At 35.5% G+C, this 23,160-nt stretch overlaps 1 protein-coding gene across 1 annotated transcript in view; it reads right to left on the reverse strand.

The window, feature by feature from the left end:
* OTOGL (otogelin like) overlaps positions 1 to 23,160 on the reverse strand; it is a 105,287-nt gene that overhangs the window by 24,907 nt on the left and 57,220 nt on the right. The window contains exons 31-46 of the mRNA XM_032221176.1: positions 22,648 to 22,815; positions 21,849 to 22,127; positions 21,306 to 21,423; positions 21,012 to 21,091; positions 18,034 to 20,381; positions 17,185 to 17,362; positions 16,283 to 16,425; positions 15,728 to 15,751; positions 15,531 to 15,623; positions 14,127 to 14,316; positions 6,131 to 6,345; positions 5,109 to 5,250; positions 3,025 to 3,210; positions 1,951 to 2,163; positions 380 to 484; positions 143 to 250 (exon numbers count right to left, since the gene is read on the reverse strand). Of these exons, the coding sequence (XP_032077067.1) occupies positions 143 to 250; positions 380 to 484; positions 1,951 to 2,163; positions 3,025 to 3,210; positions 5,109 to 5,250; positions 6,131 to 6,345; positions 14,127 to 14,316; positions 15,531 to 15,623; positions 15,728 to 15,751; positions 16,283 to 16,425; positions 17,185 to 17,362; positions 18,034 to 20,381; positions 21,012 to 21,091; positions 21,306 to 21,423; positions 21,849 to 22,127; positions 22,648 to 22,815 (4,590 nt within the window). The remainder of the gene's footprint in view (positions 1 to 142; positions 251 to 379; positions 485 to 1,950; positions 2,164 to 3,024; positions 3,211 to 5,108; positions 5,251 to 6,130; positions 6,346 to 14,126; positions 14,317 to 15,530; positions 15,624 to 15,727; positions 15,752 to 16,282; positions 16,426 to 17,184; positions 17,363 to 18,033; positions 20,382 to 21,011; positions 21,092 to 21,305; positions 21,424 to 21,848; positions 22,128 to 22,647; positions 22,816 to 23,160) is intronic.

Below are 23,160 nucleotides of genomic sequence, written 5' to 3' on the forward strand. Positions count from 1 at the left end.
TTAGGACCCAAATTCTTCCATTAAAAACTGGGTGGTTTTGTAACTAAATTTAAAAAGTCACCACTAATTCTACAGGTACAGTATCTTAGATATTTAAATCCTCAATTTACCCAAGATTTTTAATATAAGAAATGTTATTTACCACACAAGTAGGAGAAACAGCAAGTATCATCCAATTTGACTTCTACAATAAACTGATCTTCTCGGCATTCTGGACGAGTAACATTGGGACATGCTGACCTATCACATTCTGAATTTTAAAAAAAACAAAGCAATCTAGTGAAATACAACCAATGATTTGCTGTTTTAAGAGTTTAGATGTTATAAGCCTCTAAATGAAAAATATTTTCTCAGTTTCATTCTTCATCCTATCACTTACCACACTGGTATTGAGGACAACAGGAGAAAGGAGTATATCTGACTGTTAGCTTCTCAGTTCTTTTGCATACCGGGATAATAGGGCTACATAAAGTCATGTTGCACTCTAAAACAAAAAATAGAGTCCTGAATCAAATCAATATATACTTAACCTTTTCATGGGAAGATGATACGGAAAAGATGTATTGTACGTTCCAGTAGTTCTGATTAATAAACAAGCTGATGTGAATATGGACTAACTGTTCTTTTTCCCAAGAAAGCATTTTAAGATTACTGATACTTAATTTTATATTAAATATATAGAATATATTAAAAGTAAAGAACAACTTGTGCTAACATAAAAACTTGTATCTAAAGCTATTCGGCTTCTTATATTAATGTACTATTATTTTAATGTATGCATTAAACTAAAAGCAGAGAAGCTTGAAATTACATAGAGACTAATACATGTCACTGGTTGTCACTGGGATTAGCTCAGCACACAACTGGATTGCCATTTGGTATCCTACCTGTTGTTGCTTTTGCTGTTGTTGTTGCTTTTGTTTTTAACTTCTAAGAGATAATTGAGAATGTTTGCAAAAACCCCTTTTTCAACTTTCAGATTGGTTTTGGAATGCTCATGTCTTAAATGACTTTCTTATTATCCATAATTAAACATGTCTATAAGCCTGTATGCCATCTCCTACTTCTCTGTGAGGTGTTACCAAAAATGTGTTTCAATTCATGTTTGCCATCTTGACTTTGGTCAACAAATGATGAACTGGCTATTTCTAGAAGGTAAAAGATAAAAGATTCCCCTCGCACATATGTGCTAGTCATTCCTGATTCTAGGGGGTGGTGCTCATCTCCATTTCAAAGCCGAAAAGCCAGCGCTGTCCGAAGACGTCTCCTTGGTCATGTGGCCAACATGAGTAAATGCTGAAGGTGCACAGAACACTGTTACCTTCCCACCAAAGGTGGTCTCTATTTTTCTACTTGCATTTTTACATGCTTTCAAACTGCTAAGTTGGCAGAAGCTGGGACAAGTAACGGGAGCTCACTCAGTTAGGCGGCACTAAGGATTCGAACCACCAAACTGCCAGCCATTCTGATCAACAAGCTCAGCATCTTAGCCACAGAATCCCTTGTGGCTATTTCTACCAGAGGAAGATTTTTCATGGTCTGTGCTCATATTAGATCACAGAAATGAAATATGGTGAATAGATTTTAAAAAAACATGTAAATGTTGACTTTTACAATGATAGATTATTTTCTCACTATACATTAGCTATGAGGAATTTTGGTCTAGTGATTAAGGTACCTGGCTAGAAAATGGGGGACTATAAGTTCAAGTACCACTAGCTAGCTGGATAACTTTGGGTCAATCACTCTCTCTCAGGTGAGCCCACTTCACAGGATTGTTGTTATGGGGAAAATAGGAGGAGGAAGATTTGTTGATATGTTTGTCTCCCTGAGTTATTTGTAAAAATATAGACAAACAAATAATTGTGCAAAATATTTCAGATTTCTCTATACTACACACAGATTATTTCCTATCAACTGAATATCATGCCTATTATAAATATTACATACCACAGATATTTTTTGGACAGCAAGTTTGTTCTTCAATTACACTGACAATCACTTCAGCTTCTCTATCACACATTGGAGATGGCTGCTTATCACATCCAGCATCTGTATCAATAATGTTCCCATTCTCCATGCACTTGTACATGCAGCATCCTTTATTGGAGCCAATCCAACTCTCCCCAACAGAGTGAGGATGCCCTTCGTTATCTGTACAGACTATTTTAAAAAAGTAAAAAACAAATCTTTTTCAATGACATCTAAAAAAAATGTCCTGTTTGCATTACAATATTATAAACTATATCTGTTATCAGCAGCTGAAAGTTAAATAACTTCTGACATTTGTAAGAAGCTGGAGCAAACTAAATGCTGACACTTCTAAGGAGAGAAAGGAAATATTACAGGAATTTGTTATTTGCCGCAAATAAATTTTCATTTTTGCAAAATTATAAGTAATCAATGCCTCTTGCTATATAGTTTTGATCTCAGGCTCATATGACTACAATTATGCTATACAGATTCAGAATGATCATCTATCTTTACTCTGTATATGATGTCTGAATCATTAGAATGTTAAAGTACAGGCCTGGCTTAATTCAATACTGCAAGTGATGTAAGAACTTTTATTGTCAATAAAATAATCATATTGGATTACTTCATTTTATTTTATTTGTTTTACCTTGAGCCTCAGAAATTATAATTCTATCACATCGAAATTAACATATTCTGAAGGATTTTTACCAGCAAACTGGCATTTTATAACATTCATAAAGCTCTTTCAAATTCTGAAACAGTTGGAAGGTGTAATTCCAGATTTAAATGAGAATCAACGCAATGAATTTAATGGGATTTATGAAGTTATGATTACTTTTACAGTAAAACCTCTATAGAAAAAGATCACCTTCCTAGCTATACCAATTAGGGAATATAAATTCTGGAGCTATACTGGACTGTTTATTAATTGTATATTATTTGGATAAAGAGAAGATAAAAATAAAAATCCTGCCTCTGTCTATAAGTAAGCAAGAATACTTGAATGTAATAGGAAAAATATGCCAGCATATTAATAGGCTTACTCACCACATTTTTCTTCTGGAATGCAAAGGTCAGAGTCTGTTCTATGAAGAATGGTCCCCTTTTTGCAAACACAGTCTTCTCTTAAATAGGAACATGATGATTCTTCATAAAACCATTTATTTAGGCATGTTTTAGCATCACAGGGTTGGACACAAGGTTGATATTCCTTCCCATCAGGGCAAGCAAGCCCTACATGTGGAGGAAAATAAATATTGCTGAGATTTTCTTAACATTCATTAGAAAAGAGAAGAAGGGGGGGGGTGGCAAGAGGAAACATTTCTTGTGAATTATAGTTTATCTAAATGACCAGGTTTAGCTATAGATTTCAGTCTGTACAATTTGTAAATTGTTTACTTGTCATGAAAGGATAAACATTAAAGAATACAACTAATAGATCCTAGCATTAGAAAACAATGATTTATATGATTGGAAATACAGGCCCATTTCTATTAAAATCCTTGTCTGAAGATTATTTTAACTGATCTTTGCTCTAAGTGGTCACATATCGTTTTCTTCTTTTGCAGTGTTAGCATTATGTATTAAACTGATGGAGAAGAAATAGTAAGTCAAAGATCTGATTACATCTGATTAGATTTTCAAGGGTTCTTTTCAGTAACAAAAATTAGTTTGTAACCTGTAGATCTCAAGACTTGTCATATATTTCTACAGTGAAATTTCAAAAGTTCCTTGGTATCAATTCTATATTATTGCTAACATATGTTCTTGAAAATAAAGATTTTATAAGATCTGTATGGACTTTAAGTTTTAATTAAATGTGCTATAACCCAAAAAGTCTTAAAATTTGTTAAATTTGTTTAATTGGCAATATGGAGCCTTGGATGTATGAATTATTTGAGATGCTAAAAAACGTGCGTAAAACTTTAAAAGGCAATAAAAAGTCAGAAATTTGGCGGGAGCACACAGATCAGGAAACAGGAGAGGGGGGGGTAAGAGAAAGCATAAATGAAAAACAGGAAAATAACATTGAAGAAAAAGGAACTGAAAGTAAAAACAGTTAGATGACTTCACTGGGATTTACTGTGGCACAAAAAGGGTAGACAAGGAGGAATGTCCCCCCCCAAAAAAAGAACCAATCAAACAGCAAAGAGGGAAACAGTGGGAAGAGACTAGGAAAAACACTGGGGAAAACTACTCAAAGAATAAAATTAAAAGTGAGAAAAAGTATTAGGAAGAAAAGATACAATAATTATAAAAATTAAAAAATTAAAAGAAGAAGGTAAGAGAATGGGATAAAAGAAGAAAATTAATAAGAAATAGAATCTTTGAGAGACTGAGAGAAAATGGTTAAAGAGGAGGAGGAAGGGAAATAAGGTACATATTAGTAGATTAAAGGGGATTGATTAATATTATTAATGGTGGATAGTTAATTAATATATAAGGGAATTATATCAACATTATTAATTGTGGATAATTAATTAAGTTAAATGTTCTTTAAGTTAAAATTTGATTTTGATAATGTATGTTGCTTACAGCAAAACATCAACAGATGAAATGTGAAATAGCAATTTGATTTAACTTTGAAGATAATTTAAATTAAGAGATGAAGATGAAATGTTAAAGAGTGGGATGGGGAATTTGAGAAACATATTTAGCGATGGAGTTGATGTTATTGTAAGATATTAGAAATTAAGGGCGATTAGTGATATTGTTTATGTACTAAGAAGAAAATAAGTTTTAAGATCAAAAATATGGAAAGAAAATAATGTGGCTGAAATTGGGAAACAGAGATATGATGTAAAATGGATTATGTATATGAGAGGATGTAAAAGAAAAGATCCGGGCAACAGTTTGTTCATAAAATATGTAAAAATTTCCAATAAAATAATCATAAAAACCTTTTTAAAAGATCATAAATTGAGGACTACTTGTATTAGCATTTAGTAGTTAATAACTATCAATATTAACCTATAGTATCTAGAATGTCATTGAGTAGAGAGCTAAGCAAAATATAAATTTGAGTCATTCCACTCTAAATCTAGCCTTCTGTGTATCATTAATGTCTAGCAAACAAAAATGCAAAAGCCAAGTAAAAATGAAATGATCAGGAATGAGGACATTAAACTTACAACAGTAATCTGGTGTCCTCCACTTAATGCAGATATTATGCTTGTTGCATAGTGCTACATATGCAGAAAGTGCATCACATTCATAATTCTCAAAATAGGTATTGTTAACCCACATTTTTTCACAAAAATCTTGTGGTGAGACCTAGATCAAATATATTTGATAAATCAATAATCTGGATAAATTGGAGAAAAGCATTGGTTTCATATTAACAGCTTTTGAACAAACAAAACCACAATCATTTGTGTAATATAGCTGTTTAATAACAGTTGCTGAAATGTTAATAAAATATTTTGAAAGTCATATTTATTTAAGGCCCCGTGACCCATTTTTGCTTATGGAACCTGGTTTATCGGTAGAAAAAGGAAATTTAATTCCACATCCCTTCTGCATTTTCAAATTCTGCTGCAAAAAATTAGGGAGAGAGTTATTTAATCAATTGTGCTCATTCTGGAGCCAGATAGGGAGGTGAAATTTGCTGGGTGGTGATTTTCAAGGGCCTCATTTAAAATGTGGAGATTTAGCCTAAAAACTGTGGAGCCAGAGACGATTTTTAGAGCCGAAGTGGTGCAGTGGTTAGAGAGTACTATTGCAGGCTACTTCAGCTAACTGCTAGCTGCAGTTCAGCAGTTCAAATCTCACCGGCTCAAGGTTGACTCAGCCTTCCATCCTTCCATCCTTCCAAGGTGGGTAAAATGAAGAACCAGATTGTTGGGGAAAATAGGCTGACTTTGTAAACCGCTTAGAAAGGGATGTAAAAGCACTATGAAGCGGTATATAAGTCTAAGTGCTATTGCTATTAATTCTTTGAGAAACAGGTGAGAAAGAATCCTATTCCTCTGAGTTGGGAGGGTAGTCTAAATCGATAGATATATATCAACATTTATATAAACAATTAAAAACTTCCCAGCCCTATCTGCCTATATGTTACAATTCTACCATGGTCTACCCAAATTTAAGTCTGATCCTTTGGCACCACAAGCTTGCCACCCCTGTTCTGTACTTATGATTATTTCACACTCACTTTTTTGTGACAAGGGGCAAAAGCCCACTTTTGTAAGAGTTCCATACAATATGTACAATTATCTTCTGTGCAGTTTCTAATGGGTCTTCTTGTTGTTACATCAAAAGATTTCTCAATTTCCCAACTTTTGATAAAAATTTCGACTTCTTCCATCTTTGTAATTATTGTTCTATTTTGCATTTTCAAGTCATCAGCGGGGTCACCATTGCAGACACCTTAAAAATAAGCATATACTTAAATATATATGAAATGATTGAAACAGCCTTACGTTTCTCAGGGAGGAAAACAAATTTAAATTTTCTCATCCATTTGTTAAAAACTAGAAAAACTATTAAAATAACGTATAATCAATTTAAGAATACATTTTTTGATTTCCTGCATCTATCTGCCCATCTTTTACTTAAAAAAGAAAACACAGAGTATATCACATCTAGGTAGTCCTCGACACTACCACTTGAAAAGTTTCTGCTACCAATCATGATAGTTGTTAAGTGACATGGTTATTATGTGAATCTGGCTTCCCCATTGACTTTGCTTATCAGAAGATTTAAAATGTGATCACTTTATGAAGTTACACTGCCATATCCCCAGTACACTGCAACTTCATAAATACATGACAGCTGCCAAGCATCTGAATTTTGATCATGTGTCCATGGGAATGGTGCAATAAGTGTGGAAAACGGTCATAGGTCCCTTTTTTCAGTGCTGTTGTAACTTCAAACAGTCACTAAACAAATAGTTGTACCTGTAGTGGAGACTTGATTCTCATAAAAGTTCTATTTAACAGTTGCATACATTTATCATAACTATGTTCAAAGTTTCTAATTACTACTAGGAGCATTACAGTAATAATACATTTTGGGGAAGGGAACATAAAAATTGAACAATATAGCACCAGTTTCAGACCCAATTAATTAAAACTCAGAGCATTTGCATAGAACATAGAATTGAAAAACTAAAAATAATTGTTCTCATATTCCCTATTACCGTTTCTGTTAATTTTAGCAATGAATACTGAAGCTGGATAAGTTAGAACAATTTGCTGTGATAATTTTACATAAAATAAATGGCAGCCATGGAAGGAAAGAAGAAAGGGAGAAGATAGAAGTAAGACTTTAGAAAAGAAGATTGGTAAATAAATTTAGATCTAAAAATTTAAAAGTCCAAAGTCAGGATAACAAAATAAATTCGTGACGATATGGATCCGAGACCGCAGCCAATACTTTTGCCACTGCGTGGTCCAATCGGACCTAAACTGTCCTGAAGAGATGGTGAACAGGAGGAATATGTCTTGCTGACCTCAGGGACATCTCAAAGTCCCTGAAAGAGGCGAGAGAAGTTCTTCAAGCCGACGACAAAAAATCCAGCCAAGGCTGACGAAGTCAGGGCGGCTTCAAAATGGAAGGATACGGAAATAGAAAGTGTTTCCAGCTGGTAAGGAACTTTTACTGTTTTAAAAAGAGACTGCCTATAAAAAACTTAAAATTAATCTAAATTGGAGAATAGAAGAATCAAGCAGCAGAATTAAATTTGGAATGGTTTTGGAGTATGGTTATTTTACTTTTTAAATGCTACCTTCATGGATGGAATTTATGCAGGCCTTTTAAAACGGATGAATTAAGTTTTCTTAATTAAAAGGCCCTCCTCCGGGTAGTTGCCAGTTTGCACTGGCTAGAAGATGGGATTCAGAGGAGGCCTAATCGATGCGATCGAATCGGTCTGGTGGAGGTAATTGGCAGTAGGCGGTCTCTCAAGTACCCAGGCCCACTACCATGAAGGGCTTTATAGGTGATAAGTAGCACATTGAAGCGCACCCGGAGATCAACAGGTAGCCAGCGCAGCTCGCGGAGGATAGGTGTTACGTGGGTGAACCGAGGTGCACCCACTATCGCTCGCGCGGCCGCGTTCTGGACTAGCTGGAGTTGCCGAATGCTCTTCAAGGGCAGCCCCATGTAGAGCACATTGCAATATTCCAGCCTAGAGGTCACAAGGGCACGAGTGACTGTTGTGAGGGCCTCCCGGTTCAGGTAGGGACGCAACTGGTGTACCAGGCGAACCTGGGCAAATGCCCCCCTGGTCACAGCTGACAAATGATGTTCGAAGGTCAGCGGTGGGTCCAGGAGGACTCCCAAGTTGCGAACCCTGTCTGAGGGGCGTATAATTTGACCCCCCAGCCTGAGAGATGGAGTACTTGGCCAATTCTTGGGAGGGAAACACAACAGCCACTCGGTCTTTTCTGGATTGAGGACAAGCTTGTTGACCCCCATCCAGTCTTTAACAGCATCCAGCCCCTGGATCATCACATCCATCACTTCGTTGAGTTGGCACGGGGCGGACAGATACAATTGAGTATCATCCGCATATTGATGGTACTTTATCCCGTGCCGTCGAATGATCTCACCCAGCAGTTTCATGTAGATGTTGAAAAGAAGGGGGGACAGGACCGAACCCTGAGGCACCCCACACGTTAGGGGCCTAGGGGTCGATCTCTGCTCCCCAACTAACACCGACTGCGACCTGTCCGAGAGGTAAGAGGAGAACCACTGTAAAACAGCGCCTCCCACCCCCACCTCCCGCAGTCGTCGCAGAAGGATACCATGGTCGATGGTATCGAAAGCCACTGAGAGGTCAAGGAGCACTAGGATGGAGGTGTGGCCTCCATCCCTGGCTCTCCAGAGATCATCGGTCAACGCGACCAAAGCGGTTTCTGTGCTGCAGCCAGGTCTGAAGCCAGACTGGAACGGATCGAGATAGCTGGCTTCCTCCAAGGACCGCTGGAGCTGAAAGGCCACCACCTTCTCAACAACCTTCCCCACGAAGGGGAGGTTGGAGACTGGACGATAGTTATTTAAAACAGCTGGATCCAAGGATGGTTTCTTCAGGAGGGGTCTCACCACCGCCGTCTTTAAAGCGGGGGGAAAGATCCCCTCCCAAAGTGAGGCGGTAACAACCGCCTGGATCCAGCCTCGTGTCACCTCCCTGCTGTTTACAACCAGCCAGGAAGGGCACGGGTCCAGCACACATGTGGAGGCACCTACAGCTCTCATGGCCTTGTCCACATCCTCAGGGGCAACCGCCTGAAACTCAATCCAGCGATGACTTACCAGATCATCCCTTAGTGCCTCGGCTGGTACTGCGGGATTGGAGTCCAGGTCCGCCCGGAGCCGAGCAACCATTGGCCTCCAAGCACGATTCAAGGTGCTGGTTATCACCTTTAAAGCCCTACATGGCCTAGGACCCGGATACCTGTGAGACCATCTTCTGCCACATACCTCCCTTAGCCCAATAAGATTGCACAGGATGGGCCTTCTCCGGGTGCCTTCAGGGGGACAATGCCAGCTGGCAATGCCTAGGAGTAGGGCCTTCTCTGTTGCCGCTCCGGCCCTATGGAATGAGCTGCCCCCAGAGATCCGGGCCCTACCCACTCTCATGGCCTTCCGCAAAGCTATTAAAACCTGGCTTTTCCGGCAGGCCTGGGGCTGTTGACCTCTTGACTGAGGTCCAGCCCCACTCTGATTGGGTGTATGTTGTGCTTCTTTTTAACTTTGTTGCGTCCTATTGTTTTTAAATTCTTTTTTAATATTTTCATTTCTGTAAGCTGCCCGGAGTCCTTCGGGATTGGGCGGCCTAGAAATTCAATAAATGAAATGAAATATTGAATGGGACCCATGTAAAGAAGATTAGCAATCCCTTTGGATTATACATAAAGGATAATAATAATAATAATAATAATAATAATAATAATAATAACAACAACAACAACTCCGCCGTTGCCAGTCCCAAGCCCGGATGAGAAAGGAGGAAGGTTGGGATCAGGTTGGCATCTGGTCCCGTAAAAAAAAACCCCGCCAACCCATACAATATGGTGAAAAAAACAAATAAGAATTCCATACCGCATCGGTCGTCACGCGGGTTAACAAGGGCCGCGGCGGATGTTGGGGTCCCTGGACATCCGTCGACAAGTGGGCTACAAGTGGACCAGCCAACAAAACGACAAAAATATAGTGCAGATGAAAACCGTGCCATAATGGCCTGTTACTACAACTCAGAGCCAGAAAAAAGAGGCTATTTAAAGCGAATGTATGAATTATGGAAACAACAATATCCAGATTCAAATGTTAGTGAACAACGACTAGCAGATCAAAGGCGATTTATTATACGGAATAAAGTGTTTAGTGAAGTTGAACATGAGGAAATTCAGGCAAATTGCAAAACCCAAAAAACAATATCACAAGCGGAAATAACTGATATTCAAGACACAACTAAAGACATTATAGTAGAACTCCCAGAAGAAGCTCTTGGGGAGGAAATAACACCACCACCAATAGAACCAGTTATCACTGAACCAACTGATGAACTAACTCAAAAACAAAAAGAATTGAAGGATAAGATCATGGAGCATTTTCTGCTTAATGAGGAAAGGCAACGTTTACCATCACTAAAAACTGTGCCTAAGAAAATTTTGGCCCCTATCATGAAAATGGTTAATGCAGTGTTTTCAACAATTGAACCGGGATCCATCTTGGAAACAAACCAGTTAATGTACAGCGCAGCTGTAATAGTCACTAATGAACTAGGCATTAAAATTAAAGTACCTAGTCATACAACAGAAAAAGCATCAAAGCCAAAGTGGAAAATCCGTTTAGAACAAAAAATCAAAAAATTAAGGGCAGATGCTAGTAACTTAAAGAACATGCATGAGCAACGGCTTAAAAACAACAAAATCATAGATCGGCTAATCAGGAGATATAGATTGGATACAAGAAACATCAATGAAGCTGTAGAGATTGTAAAACAGCAGATAACAGCAACAGCTAGAAAAATTGAAAGATATGAGGCACGAATCATCCAATATAAACAAAATCAGCAATTTCGATCAGACCAACGGCGTTTTTATCAAAGTCTTAATGTAAATGGTGACACCAAAAGTGAAAAACCAGAAAAACAGGCCACAGTTGAATTCTGGAAAGAATTGTGGGAAAATGCAAAGGACTACAACAAGGAAGCAAAGTGGATACATGACTTTGAGAAAAGCATTGTCAACAAACAAATGCAAGTATTAGAAATAACAACTGAGATGGTCAAAAATCGAGTTAAAAAGGTAAAGAATTGGACATCACCTGTAAAGGACCAATTACATGGTTTCTGGCTCAAATATCTGACCAGTTTACATGCAATATTGGCCAGGCAACTGAATGAAATTTTACAAAAGGGCCAAATTGATGAATGGTTGACAACTGGAAAAACATACTTGATTCAGAAAGATGCAACTAAAGGAACAACACTTGAAAACTACAGACCAATAACATGCTTGCCAACAACCTTCAAATTACTCACAGGCATTATTGCAGATAACATGATGGATTATTTGGAAACAAACAACATCTTGCCAGTAGAGCAAAAAGGCAACAAAAGAAGGAGCAGGGGCACCAAAGATCAGCTTCTAATTGATAAAATGATATTAGAAAATTGTAAGAACAGAAAAATGAACTTGAATATGGTCTGGATTGATTACAAAAAGGCATTTGACTCACTGCCACATAGTTGGATCATAAAATGCTTAGAAACAACTGGCATTAGCAAAAATATTACATCCTTTACTGAAAAGGCGATGAAACAATGGAGAACTGAGTTGGCAGTAGGGAATGAGATCTAAGGAATGGTTAATATCAAGCGAGGAATTTTCCAGGGTGATTCACTTTCACCTCTTCTCTTCATCATCGCAATGATCCACTATCAGTAATCTTTAAAAAAATGAAATTAGGCTACCAAACAGCCAAAGAAGCTAAAAAAATTTCGCATTTACTATATATGGATGATTTGAAACTCTATGGAAAGTCAGAAATAGAAATCCAATCACTGACAAACACAGTCCGAGTATTCAGCACCGATATTTCAATGCAGTTTGGCATGGAAAAATGCGCCACTGTATCCATAAAAAGGGGCAAAATCACTGCATGTGAGGGAATTGAAATGCCTAATGGCCAATTAATTAAATGCAAAGAAAATGAAGCCTACAAATACTTAGGCATTCTGCAGTTGGATAACATCAAGCATGGAGAAGTAAAAGCTATTGTCAGGCAAGAGTACACCAACAGAGTTAGGAAAATTTTGAAATCTAAATTGAATGGTGGAAATACAATCAAGGCCATAAATACCTGGGCAATATCAGTTATAAGATACACAGCTGGTATAGTTAACTGGACACAGGCTGATTTGGACATTTTGGACCGAAAAACCAGGAAACTAATGACAATGCACTACAGTTTACATCCACGTGGTGATACTGATAGATTATATCTGCCCCGAAAATCAGGTGGCAGAGGATTATTACAAGTGAAGCAAACAGTTGAAGAAGAAAAACATGCACTGGCTGATTATTTAAAAGAAAGTCAAGAACATCTATTAATCGAAGTAAAGAACAAAAATCTACTGAAGGCCCAACAGACGAAACAAGAATACAGAAAAGATGTGATAAAATCAAGAATGAAGAGTTGGCAGAACAAAGCACTGCATGGCCAATTTCTGGAAAAAATAAAAGATAAAGTGGACAGTGAACAAACTTGGTTATGGTTAACAACAGGTACATTAAAGAAAGAAACAGAGTCACTAATCCTGGCTGCGCAAGAACAAGCTATCCGCACAAATGCCATTAAGGCCAAAATCGAAAAATCCTCTGATGATGCCAAATGCAGACTTTGCAAAGAAGCTGATGAAACTGTTGATCACATACTCAGCTGCTGTAAAAAAATCGCGCAGAGTGATTATAAATTGCAGCACAATTCAGTAGCGCAAATGATCCATTGGAATTTGTGCAAAAATTTTAATATTAAAACAGCAACAAACTGGTGGGAACATCAGCCTGAAAAAGTCACCAAAAATCAGATGGTCAAGATCTTGTGGGATTTCCGTATACAAACGGACAAAATACTGGTACATAATAATACACCAGACATCACACTGGTTGAGAAAAACAAGGTTACAATCATAGATATTGCAATACCAGGTGATAGCAGGGTCGCCGAGAAGGAACATGAAAAAATCGCAAAATACCAGGACTTAAAAATTGAAATTCAACGACTATGGCACAAACCAGCAGTGGTAATTCCAGTGGTAATTGGCACACTGGGTGCTATCCCAAAAGCACTGGAATTACATTTAAAACAGTTAAAAATTGACAAAATCACCATCAGTCAAATGCAAAAAGCCGCACTGCTTGGATCTGCACGCATATTACGAAAATACGTTATGACGTCCTAGGCCCCTGGGTGGGGCCCGACTAGTAACCAATGCCAAATCCGGCAAAACAACTGGCCGCTGTGATACAATTGTATAATAATAATAATAATAATAATAATAATAATAATAATAATAATAATAATAATAATAATAATAAGAAGAAGAAGAAGAAGAAGAAGAAGAAGAAGAAGAAGAAGAAGAAGAAGAAGAACAACAACAACAACTAAGTTAGATACAATTAAAGTTTTGATTATTAGGGGAAAATGTTATGATATAGGATATTGTCAAAAAAAAGAGGGATAAGAATAACAACATATATATAGATATGGGTATAACATAAGGAAACTGGATGTAAACTTTAAATAGTGATTTGGAAAGGAGGATTAGAAAACTTGGTTATTAAATATTATGGATGTTTAGCTAGAATAGGACATAAGGATTTAGTGGAGGATTTTAGAAATAGTAATTGAAAGGCCAGTATGTGGTTATGTATTAAATTTTGGTATATTTTATGATGAAGGACACTTAAACAATTATAGTCAACAGAAAATGGAGATATGATGATGGTGACATGTATGAATATTTGAGTTAAAATACTTAAGTTAATATGAATTATGTTTGTTGACTGTGAAAGAGATGCACAAAGGTCTTTTTGTAACCAACTGATACACTTTCTATAGCATGTAAAGAAGGATGTTGAATTTGTTTTAAATTAAAAATTATTTTTTTATTAAAAATAAATTATATATATTCTTACCACAAAGCCCTTCTGTCTTTGTAGATACATTAGAGTTAAAGCCATACTGGATGTCCATAATGCCTGTAACATGAGCCCATTTAATATTGATTCCAGCTGGTGTATTGATTACATACATTGCTCCAGTGTCTTGAATACATACGCCATCTTGCAAGAAAGGCAAAGGTTGGATTATAGAATTCACAATTACCTAAAATAATAATAAAAATATTACAGGAATTAAAAGAATTATGCTTTTCTATGCTTTTGAAAACTATTCAGAAAAGAATTCTCTCAAACCTCCAAGCAATCACATAATATTTAAATCTGACAATACAAAGTTATATTTTTAAAAATGAATTATTTTTAGCAGGTATGGTAAGGCCTTATAGCTTTGTATTAGCTACAAAATATGTAGTTATTTAATTCTACTCCCAAACTGCCTATACTGTTGACATCTTTCTGATAAACCATAACTATGTCTTGAACACAAAACTTAGAATATGCCTTGTTTTAGCAGCTATTATGAATGCAACATTATAATCACAAAAGATAAGGAAGCATCATTTTGGGTTGAAGAATATACATAGAAAGTAAATCCTATTTTTTTCTGCAAACTTAAACCAATTTTGAGAATAGTTGAATGGGATTAAGTGCAATAGTTGAATGGGCAGCTAAGAGCCAACAACAGAGGGACAACAACAATAACAAAATAATAAAGAACAAATTTCAAGATTTTCAATTTTTTAACAGCAAATACTAAAGATGAAATGTTGATCTGGGAAGTATTTTTTGACAAGGCATTATTGTAGTTTTAAAAAATCATGACAAATGAGATTAATATTCATAACATACTATATAAGGTATTTATTCAGATCTGAGGCTGAAAATTTAAACCCAATTGCCAGGTTGCTTTCTGGACACAAATTAAAATGTTTGAATAAACTATTAAAGTTCTAACCATTTTAGGGGATGATTATCTGAAGGACTGCTTTTTTGTTATGAACTTGTCCTTAGTCATTTAGGCGAGATGGGCGGTGTAAAATTTAACAAATAAATGTAAAATCTTTAGCCTGCTCTATGGACCATTTCCAAAGTATAGATTGTACTTCCATAGTGTACTTTGTCTGCTCCTTTGCTTAATTAGATTTATTAAAACACATCTTTTTAGTGAGGCATTTTGATGTAGATTATTTTAATATTTAATGGTCTATCATCCTTAAATAATTTTAAAAAATGAGATCTGCTTTATATAGATGGCTGATATGTTATACATACAAAGATAATCACAGTTGTTAGGCTTTTTATTAATAGTAGGCTCTTATTCATTAAGGTCAGTTAGTTTATGCCTGTAAAAGAATAGGATTGTCTACATAATAACATTTTTGCAACAGGATACTACAGTCCAGCAAAAGCTTAACTCACCTTTCTTGCTAAGCGGTTAATAAGTACTGCATATGGTGGTATTGTTACATTAAGTTTCTTAAAGCAAAGACCAGAAGCACTTCCTGCTGGGACCTTGAAAAGAAAGGACAAACTATCCTGAAACTAAAACAATTAGCAGATTACTAATTCTTAAATAATGATTGATTTATTAACAACTGTACTTTAAAAATACTCACTAGTTTTCTTATTGAATTTGCACTCTGAAAAATAATTTTAAAAATGAGTCAGATTTCTTGTTACATAAACACATCATTCCAGCTCAGTGGTAAATATTGTTACAGACTGCCTTCATGTGTATATTCATGAATAATCAGACTATATATATTTGCATTAGTCCCTTCACATTTGTTCTGAACATTTATATCCTCAATTTAAAAACTCTGAATCTAATCCAGTACCTGACATTAACCCCCATTAAACTGAAATATTTTTCTGAGAAGGTATGAGTAGCATTAGATGTTAATATTTATAATTTACTAGATCAGTCTGCTCAATAATACCCTTCTACTAATTGTTCTATTCATGTGGAATTATTAATCAAAAATCATTAACAATGTATTTCAGGTATAATATATAAGTAAAACATACTTTTCAATAATTATGTTAGGAAATGTGTTTATAAATATAGAAACCCAAAAGATTTTCAAATCATTGTAAAAAGTTTTGTTTCTATCTTTAGGGTTTAAAATATGAAATGTTAATTACTGCAAGGTACTATGTAAGGTTCCTACCTGATTAGCTGGGCACTTTTCAATGTGAGCCACAATAATTTCTGTGGGTAACTTGACTAAAATATAGGATGCTACTTTATATAGTGCTACGTTATTTCCATCAAATGTAATGATACTCAGTTCAGAGAGGATAGAACACTGACCTAAGGAAGAAAATACAGTTAATGAGATCTCATTAAGATTTCAGGCCTCTTTCAGTCTGGAATTATACACTGAATCAATTACAATTGCGTTGAATTTAGAAATAATAATTGAAAAATTGCTTAAGAAATCACATAGTTATACTGCTATCTGTATTTGCTTAGAAGTACTCTATGATTCCAATAGGCCATATACTAAAATCAATTTGCAATATATTGTACTGATAAAAAGGGCATTTTATAAAGTATGTAAAATTACACCTATGCATTAGATACAACAAAGTCAACACAGAATGGATTGTCTGACAGCTACAATTACATTTGGTGGAAATCAGCAGAAGTGATCAGACCAGCAAACACTGGAATTCTGCTTGTTCACTGGTAAATCAAACAGCTAATTTGTCATTCTGTGCAAATATAGCAATGTGCAAATATGTTATTTCAACTCAGACTTTCATATCTTATTCTGCTATTGAAAAATGCATGTGCAAGGATATATCAAGTCAGTTGTCTGACAATACTGGGGGGAAAAATTCAGTAAATGAGAAATAAAAATTATGCAAGAGGTTAAAACAGGATGTAAATTTATATGTTACCCTGAGGTGCTTCAACAGTGAGATGGCAGCATATAAATTTAATAAATAAATAAATAAAAATTGGCATTCTAGGATCTTCTTGGCATATTTTTTCTGTAATATTTCAAATGCAAGTTTAGGATTCTCTGTTTCATTTATAATCCAATATAACCATGCCAAGACTTACAAGGACATTCCCATTCAGGACAGCAGCTGTCGCTGTTCTTCTGAACTGGCATTCCTCGAAAACCACAGTCAGGTTTCTCCACATTCTTATGGCAGTTCCTTGAAAGATTGTACAGCATCCATTCCATGTTAATGCAGACGAACTGGCTACATTTGTCTATAGGATCAAGGTATCTTGGCTTTTCCATGATGGAGGAAAAAATGAGTCATTTACATATGATGACATATTTTGTATACCAAAATCATCAGGCTCTTTTAAGTATAAAAATGTGATTATGTACCTATTGAAATTCTGACTATTGCAGCCTAAATGTTTTTATAAACATTTACCATAAAACCTGGGAAATATGTAAGTGTATAAATATAGATCTTTGGGGTTACCACAGATATGATCTTTTTGGCTGGCATGTGATGGTTAACTATAATAACACTAATTTTATTAGTCATGATAGTTATAAGGTAAATGTGCTATTAAAGGATAATCATAAAGGATGTATTTACCACGGAACCATTTTATAATTAAGAAATATACAAACACATATTGAGAGCCAGTTTAGTGTAGTGGTTTAAGCACTGGACTGGAAGCCCAAAGACTGAGTTCTAGTCCAGCCTTACCACAAAGCCAGCTGGGTGACCTTGCAGAGAGGATTTAGGAACAGTGGAAAAGGTGGGGCTTGGCATCTGACATTCAGAAGCTCCATCCCTCTTAATCAAGAGTTCCAGGTTGTTGTTTTTTTAATTAACAGGTTCCATGGCCTGAATAAACTGGAAACCTCTCCAATAAAACAGGGATATTTTAAAAATATAGAAGTAAAAAGTAAAAGAAAAAAGAAAACAAATATAATTTTACCGTGCATTCTGAAGATGTTACTGATACAAGTGTATGTATTATTGTGCCAAATGAAGTGTGTTTGTCACCCTTTGTTGTCATCATTTCAACTTCAGCCTCTGTGGTTTGGGTTTCCACAAGTTTTGCAGTGACTTGAGATGAATCTGTTGTTGTGAAATTCTGTGAGCTGATGATACTTACTTCCTCTGGTTTAGTCACACTGTAGTAAGACTTTGTTGATGGAATCCTAGACCAATCAAATGTTATATCTGTCACCTCAGAGAAAGAAACTGGTTTTACTGAAGTTGTGCTGTTTTGACTAGCAGGTACAGTCATTAGAACAGGTAGTAAAGATGGCTTTTCAGTTCTTGCATATGTTGTGATGTTTTCCTCTGAGGTTTTATTACTTTTTAAGGCATATAAAGTGCTTGTTGTATTTTGAAATTTTGAAGCCTGGGTTATTGCTGGTTTGACCCAATCTGAAACTTTATCCATTTCTAAGGGCATGGTTTGTAGAGAGTCTTTGCATGGTTTAGGTGTAAAGACAGTAACATTAGGAACATAAATGGGTGCTTGGGAGACAGCAGGAACCGCGATTGAAGTAGTAGTTGTGTGAAAATCAAAACTTATAGGAGAAAATTCAGTAACTTCAGCAATTTTGTGAGGAGCTATTGTGCCAGCAGAAGAAACTAATATATTTTCTGATGGGCTTGTTGAGTACTTTTCAATAATATCTTGTGGGGTTGGTGTAATATTCCAAAGTTTGCCCAGAGTCAAAGCTGATTCCATTGCTGGTTCTGCAGACTGAGAACTTGTTAAGGAAGATAAAGTTCTCCTATCCACTGAAGAAGTCAAAGAAGGCCTTCTTGTTCCCAAATACATGGCTGAGTCATCAAAAGTAGTCAAAGAAACTGAAGACATAGTATGTATAGTGGAAAGATTTGTAATTAATGTTGAATTTGTTGAGTTCAAATAATCATTTAGTGATATATCAGGCATTTTTATATCAATGCTAGTTGGTACGACAGCAGAAGTGATAGGAACTGTTGATAAATTTCCAGAACGTGATGCTGTAACAGAAATCTGAGGAGTAGAAGTTCTTGTTGTCAACATTTTAAAAGAGGTTTCTGAAGATGAAGTAGTAAAAGTATCAACACTTTTAATTGTTGATGCAATTTCCAATTCTGGATATGAACTAATTGGTTCATAAGTTATTTGTGCTTCATCCTGTGAAATCTTAATAGGAATATTACTTGGCACCTTGGTATCAGCAAACTCTGACAAAGTTATAAAATCAGTTGGAATTGGAGATGAATCTGCATGCAACACATATTTACTTTCTGCTGAAACTGAACTTGTCTCAGATGATTTGGTAGTCTGAAGAACTGCTAGAAGAGAAACTGTGGAAGGCCTTAAATGAAAGCTCTTTGAAATAAGTGTCACTTCCCCAGTTCCTTTGGGCCTTTGAGATGTAATTGGAGGAGGCATTAATGTTGATGTTGTGTACATTATTTGGAGACTAGATGATTTTATGGGAAAAGGACTTTGTGTCACAACTGAAGTTGTTTTACTAACTATATCAGTAACAGTAGAAAAATGCTTTGTGGTTAAGGAAGCAATATGTTCAGAAGGTGTCAGAAGTGCTTTTTGTGATGATGCAGATGTTGTTAATGTTTTATTTATCAATTTCAAATCTGGTTGAATAGTCACTGAGTCTGAATCTGAAGTACTATGGAGAGGATTTGATGCAAATGAAGTAAATCTACTGGTAGCAATAGATACAGGAACTGGAGGTATAGTTGTTGTAAATGTAGACAGAAAAGAACTAATTCCTGAAGTTACAGCAAATGTTTGTGTTACAGGTAAATCTGTCAATGTTGTCGAAGTTGGAAGAGTTCTAGCTACCACCAAAGAAGGAACTGCAACTTCCAATAGTGTAGTTGACTTAGTTATTAAAGGAAAACCCGTCACTGATGGTATAGCAGTAGGTGCAGGGTTGCTTGATGAAGAAAAATTGTAAGTTTTATTGTAGGATATTGGGAAAGTTGTTGACAGAGATCTAAGCAGCATAGGTGGGGTGGTTGTGTTGTAGCTGTCTTCAGAAAATAATTCTGAACCTGGTGACAAATCAGGTAAATGCATGCTTGAATGAGGTACCATTATTGAATAAGCATCTTTGACAGTTGTTGGTTCAGTTGTAATTTTGGTAGATAAGTTAACATAGGTTGGCTCAGTCTCTTCAATAACCAATGTAAGTGGCATTTGAGGAAATGTTTCTGATTTAATCGGTATGTGGGAACTTAATGTTGTAGGGTTTGTTCTAACTGGTTTGGTTCCAAAGGAAGATTCTGTTGGTTTCACAGCAATGCCTGGGAGGAAAAAAAGACTTACTCCATATGATTTTGAAAAGACCATGGATAATGAGAATTGTAATCTGGTGTCACTGTCTCAATGCTACATTCAGAAATCTGTGCCAATTTTCATGAACAGTATATCTACTCTCTTAGACAATACACTCAGAATCGCTTTTTGAGTCAGATGGGTGGTCTCTAAATGTGATAGATAAATAAAAGTAGAGAACAGCTTCATAAATATTTCCATTTATTCTTAGTAGTAGTAGAAGTAATAGTAGTAGCAGCAATATGCCTTATTTTCACATATCTATAAGCAAATATAATAACAAATGTAATAGAACCTTACAAATGTTGTACCTCTAGGATGGCATCAATATTATGAAACCTTTGCTCCTTGAAATCCATCAATGTTTTTTGGTTATTTGTTTAATTATTTTATCTGTGGTTTAATTTTGAGTACTGCCTATTTTTATTAATATAAATATACAAATAATATGTAATTGTACTATGGATGAAGTATTTTTGCTATAATTGTAACCCACTGAGTCTCTTAATTACCACAGCCCCCCTCCAAAAAATGAATGAGTGATTGAATAATGCAAGAAAAATGTGGCAATGCAAGAATATTATATAAAGGACACTTACAGTCTTCTGGATAAACACATTTAAGTGTGACTTCATCTAGGATCATAGCTTTTGGACAATATGGTAAGCATCCTTCAACCCTACAATAAAAGATTCAAGAAAAATACAATACAAGCAATTATTTTGCCTATATAAATTATCCAGAACTCAAAATACTTGAATGTGATTTAGAATTATCATTCTAAAGAATGATAATTGGTTTTGTTTTTTTAAAAAAAAACCAACGTAATGTTATTTGTAGACAATTCAAGTGGAAAATAATACTGAGTGTTACTAAATATTTTTTTTACTCACGGTGGAAGAAATTTGCATGCTGTTCCTTCAGGATCTTTGCATGTTTTAACACAAGGACTTGTGCAAGGTTCATATCTCCATTCACACATCCTCCTGTAGGGTATTGCTGAATGGAGTTCTAAGAAATTTTAAAATCATTTTGTAAATGATACATTTCTCTCTATAAACCAATAGCTGAAGCTGGCAGAAATACTGTGAATGAATTTACTCTAAACATATCCCTCAAGTCTTTCCCTATTAAAAAATGGAGTACTTTCTTGTTTGCCCCCTCCCTCACTTCAAACAAATATAGTGTTACATATGTACTCTGCAGACTTCTAGAGTTGTGTGTCTTTTATGAAATTGTATACTAAATGTATTTGGGAATGTAGGCGACAGTGTGATTCTAAAGAATGTTTATGTAGAAATAAAATCAATAAATATTTATAAAACATAAATTGTTCTTCCAAATAAAAGCAACTGAATCTTATAAGCAAAATTTATAGTTATATATAATGGGGATTTATTGACAGCATCACCCTTATACCATGATGTGTAACTCACCCTCAATACTGAAGCTACTTAAACTTTTGAATTCTTCAGAACCATCAAACTTTGAGATTTTCACTGCCGAAGTGCTAAGTGTAAGGAAGAAACCTCTTTTGCTGTGCAGTTCAAATGTACTATAACTAGAGATCCAAAGTCCTTGGTGATGGATAAAAGTCGTTCTTCTACGAAATGGCAAACTTGCATCCCACTGTGCTAAGAAAATGCTGTTGTCATTGTGTACATAAAGAAAGTAGTTTGGCCTTTCTGCACACTCAAGTGAAATCAAAGATGAAGCTGCCAGAAAAAAGTGAAATTCAAAAGTACATTTTTAAACCACCCGTTAACAGGAAGGTAGAGTATTTACTGCTGTAGCTCAAGGAACAAATTCAGGGACCTTTCATAGAGTACAAAGACTCTACAGCCAGAATATCCAAAATTGTGATCTGTTTTCAAAATACTTTGCTTTAGAGATTTATACTGGATATTGCTGGAAAGAAAGCAGGTGAAAATGACTGCCTATGGAGCATTTCACAGGAAGTAGAAAGGTCCCTTTTAATTGATCAATGCCCAGACAGTGCACTTTGGTGTCAGCTCCATGCAAAGTTAATACTTATCTTCTTATTGTTTTAACTGTGAAAATAGAAAGTTGCTGTCTTGTTGCTGTCAAAGCTTTTCTTATCCAGTCTATTACAATAACATTTAATTCAGTTTAGGAAGTCTGTTTAAAAAAACACAATCTAGTGTAGAAAATTTAATCCTTTTGCAGGTATAAAAACTGAAATTTAATTATATTGGATCATATGTAAATACTCACATAAAATTTTATCTTTGTAAAGTCCAGGAGTTAACATAAAATTATAATATACTTTTTCATGGAGATTGTTTCTAAATAAAGGAAAGATCTTTTTGCTGTTAACATTGATTCCTATAACTGTATCATTCTGTCCATAACTGGCCAAAATATAAGGCCCTTTCCCAAGTTCTGGAAATATAAAAATTACAATGTTAATTAGTAATAGGAAAACTAGTCAACTAGGACAAGCCATTTGAAAGCACAGAAAGCTGTTGAAATGAATCAAAAGCAAAATGGACATAAAATTAGAACTCCAAAAATCTGGATGACTACTGCATCGAATAGCTTGAGTTTTCATTCCAGACAACAATCTATACAGTTACAGGTAGTATGTTATTCCAATATGCTCTTGTGCATTAACAAGGTCCTTTGATTTGTACCATTCAGAAAAACAATATTAGAATCCCATTTCTTACAGTATCAGCCAATTTTGGGAAGTAGTGATAACTAATTTATCAATTGCCCAGGGGTGAA

Source organism: Thamnophis elegans, chromosome 7 (genome assembly GCF_009769535.1).
Source record: "Thamnophis elegans isolate rThaEle1 chromosome 7, rThaEle1.pri, whole genome shotgun sequence".
Taxonomy (NCBI): domain Eukaryota; kingdom Metazoa; phylum Chordata; class Lepidosauria; order Squamata; family Colubridae; genus Thamnophis; species Thamnophis elegans.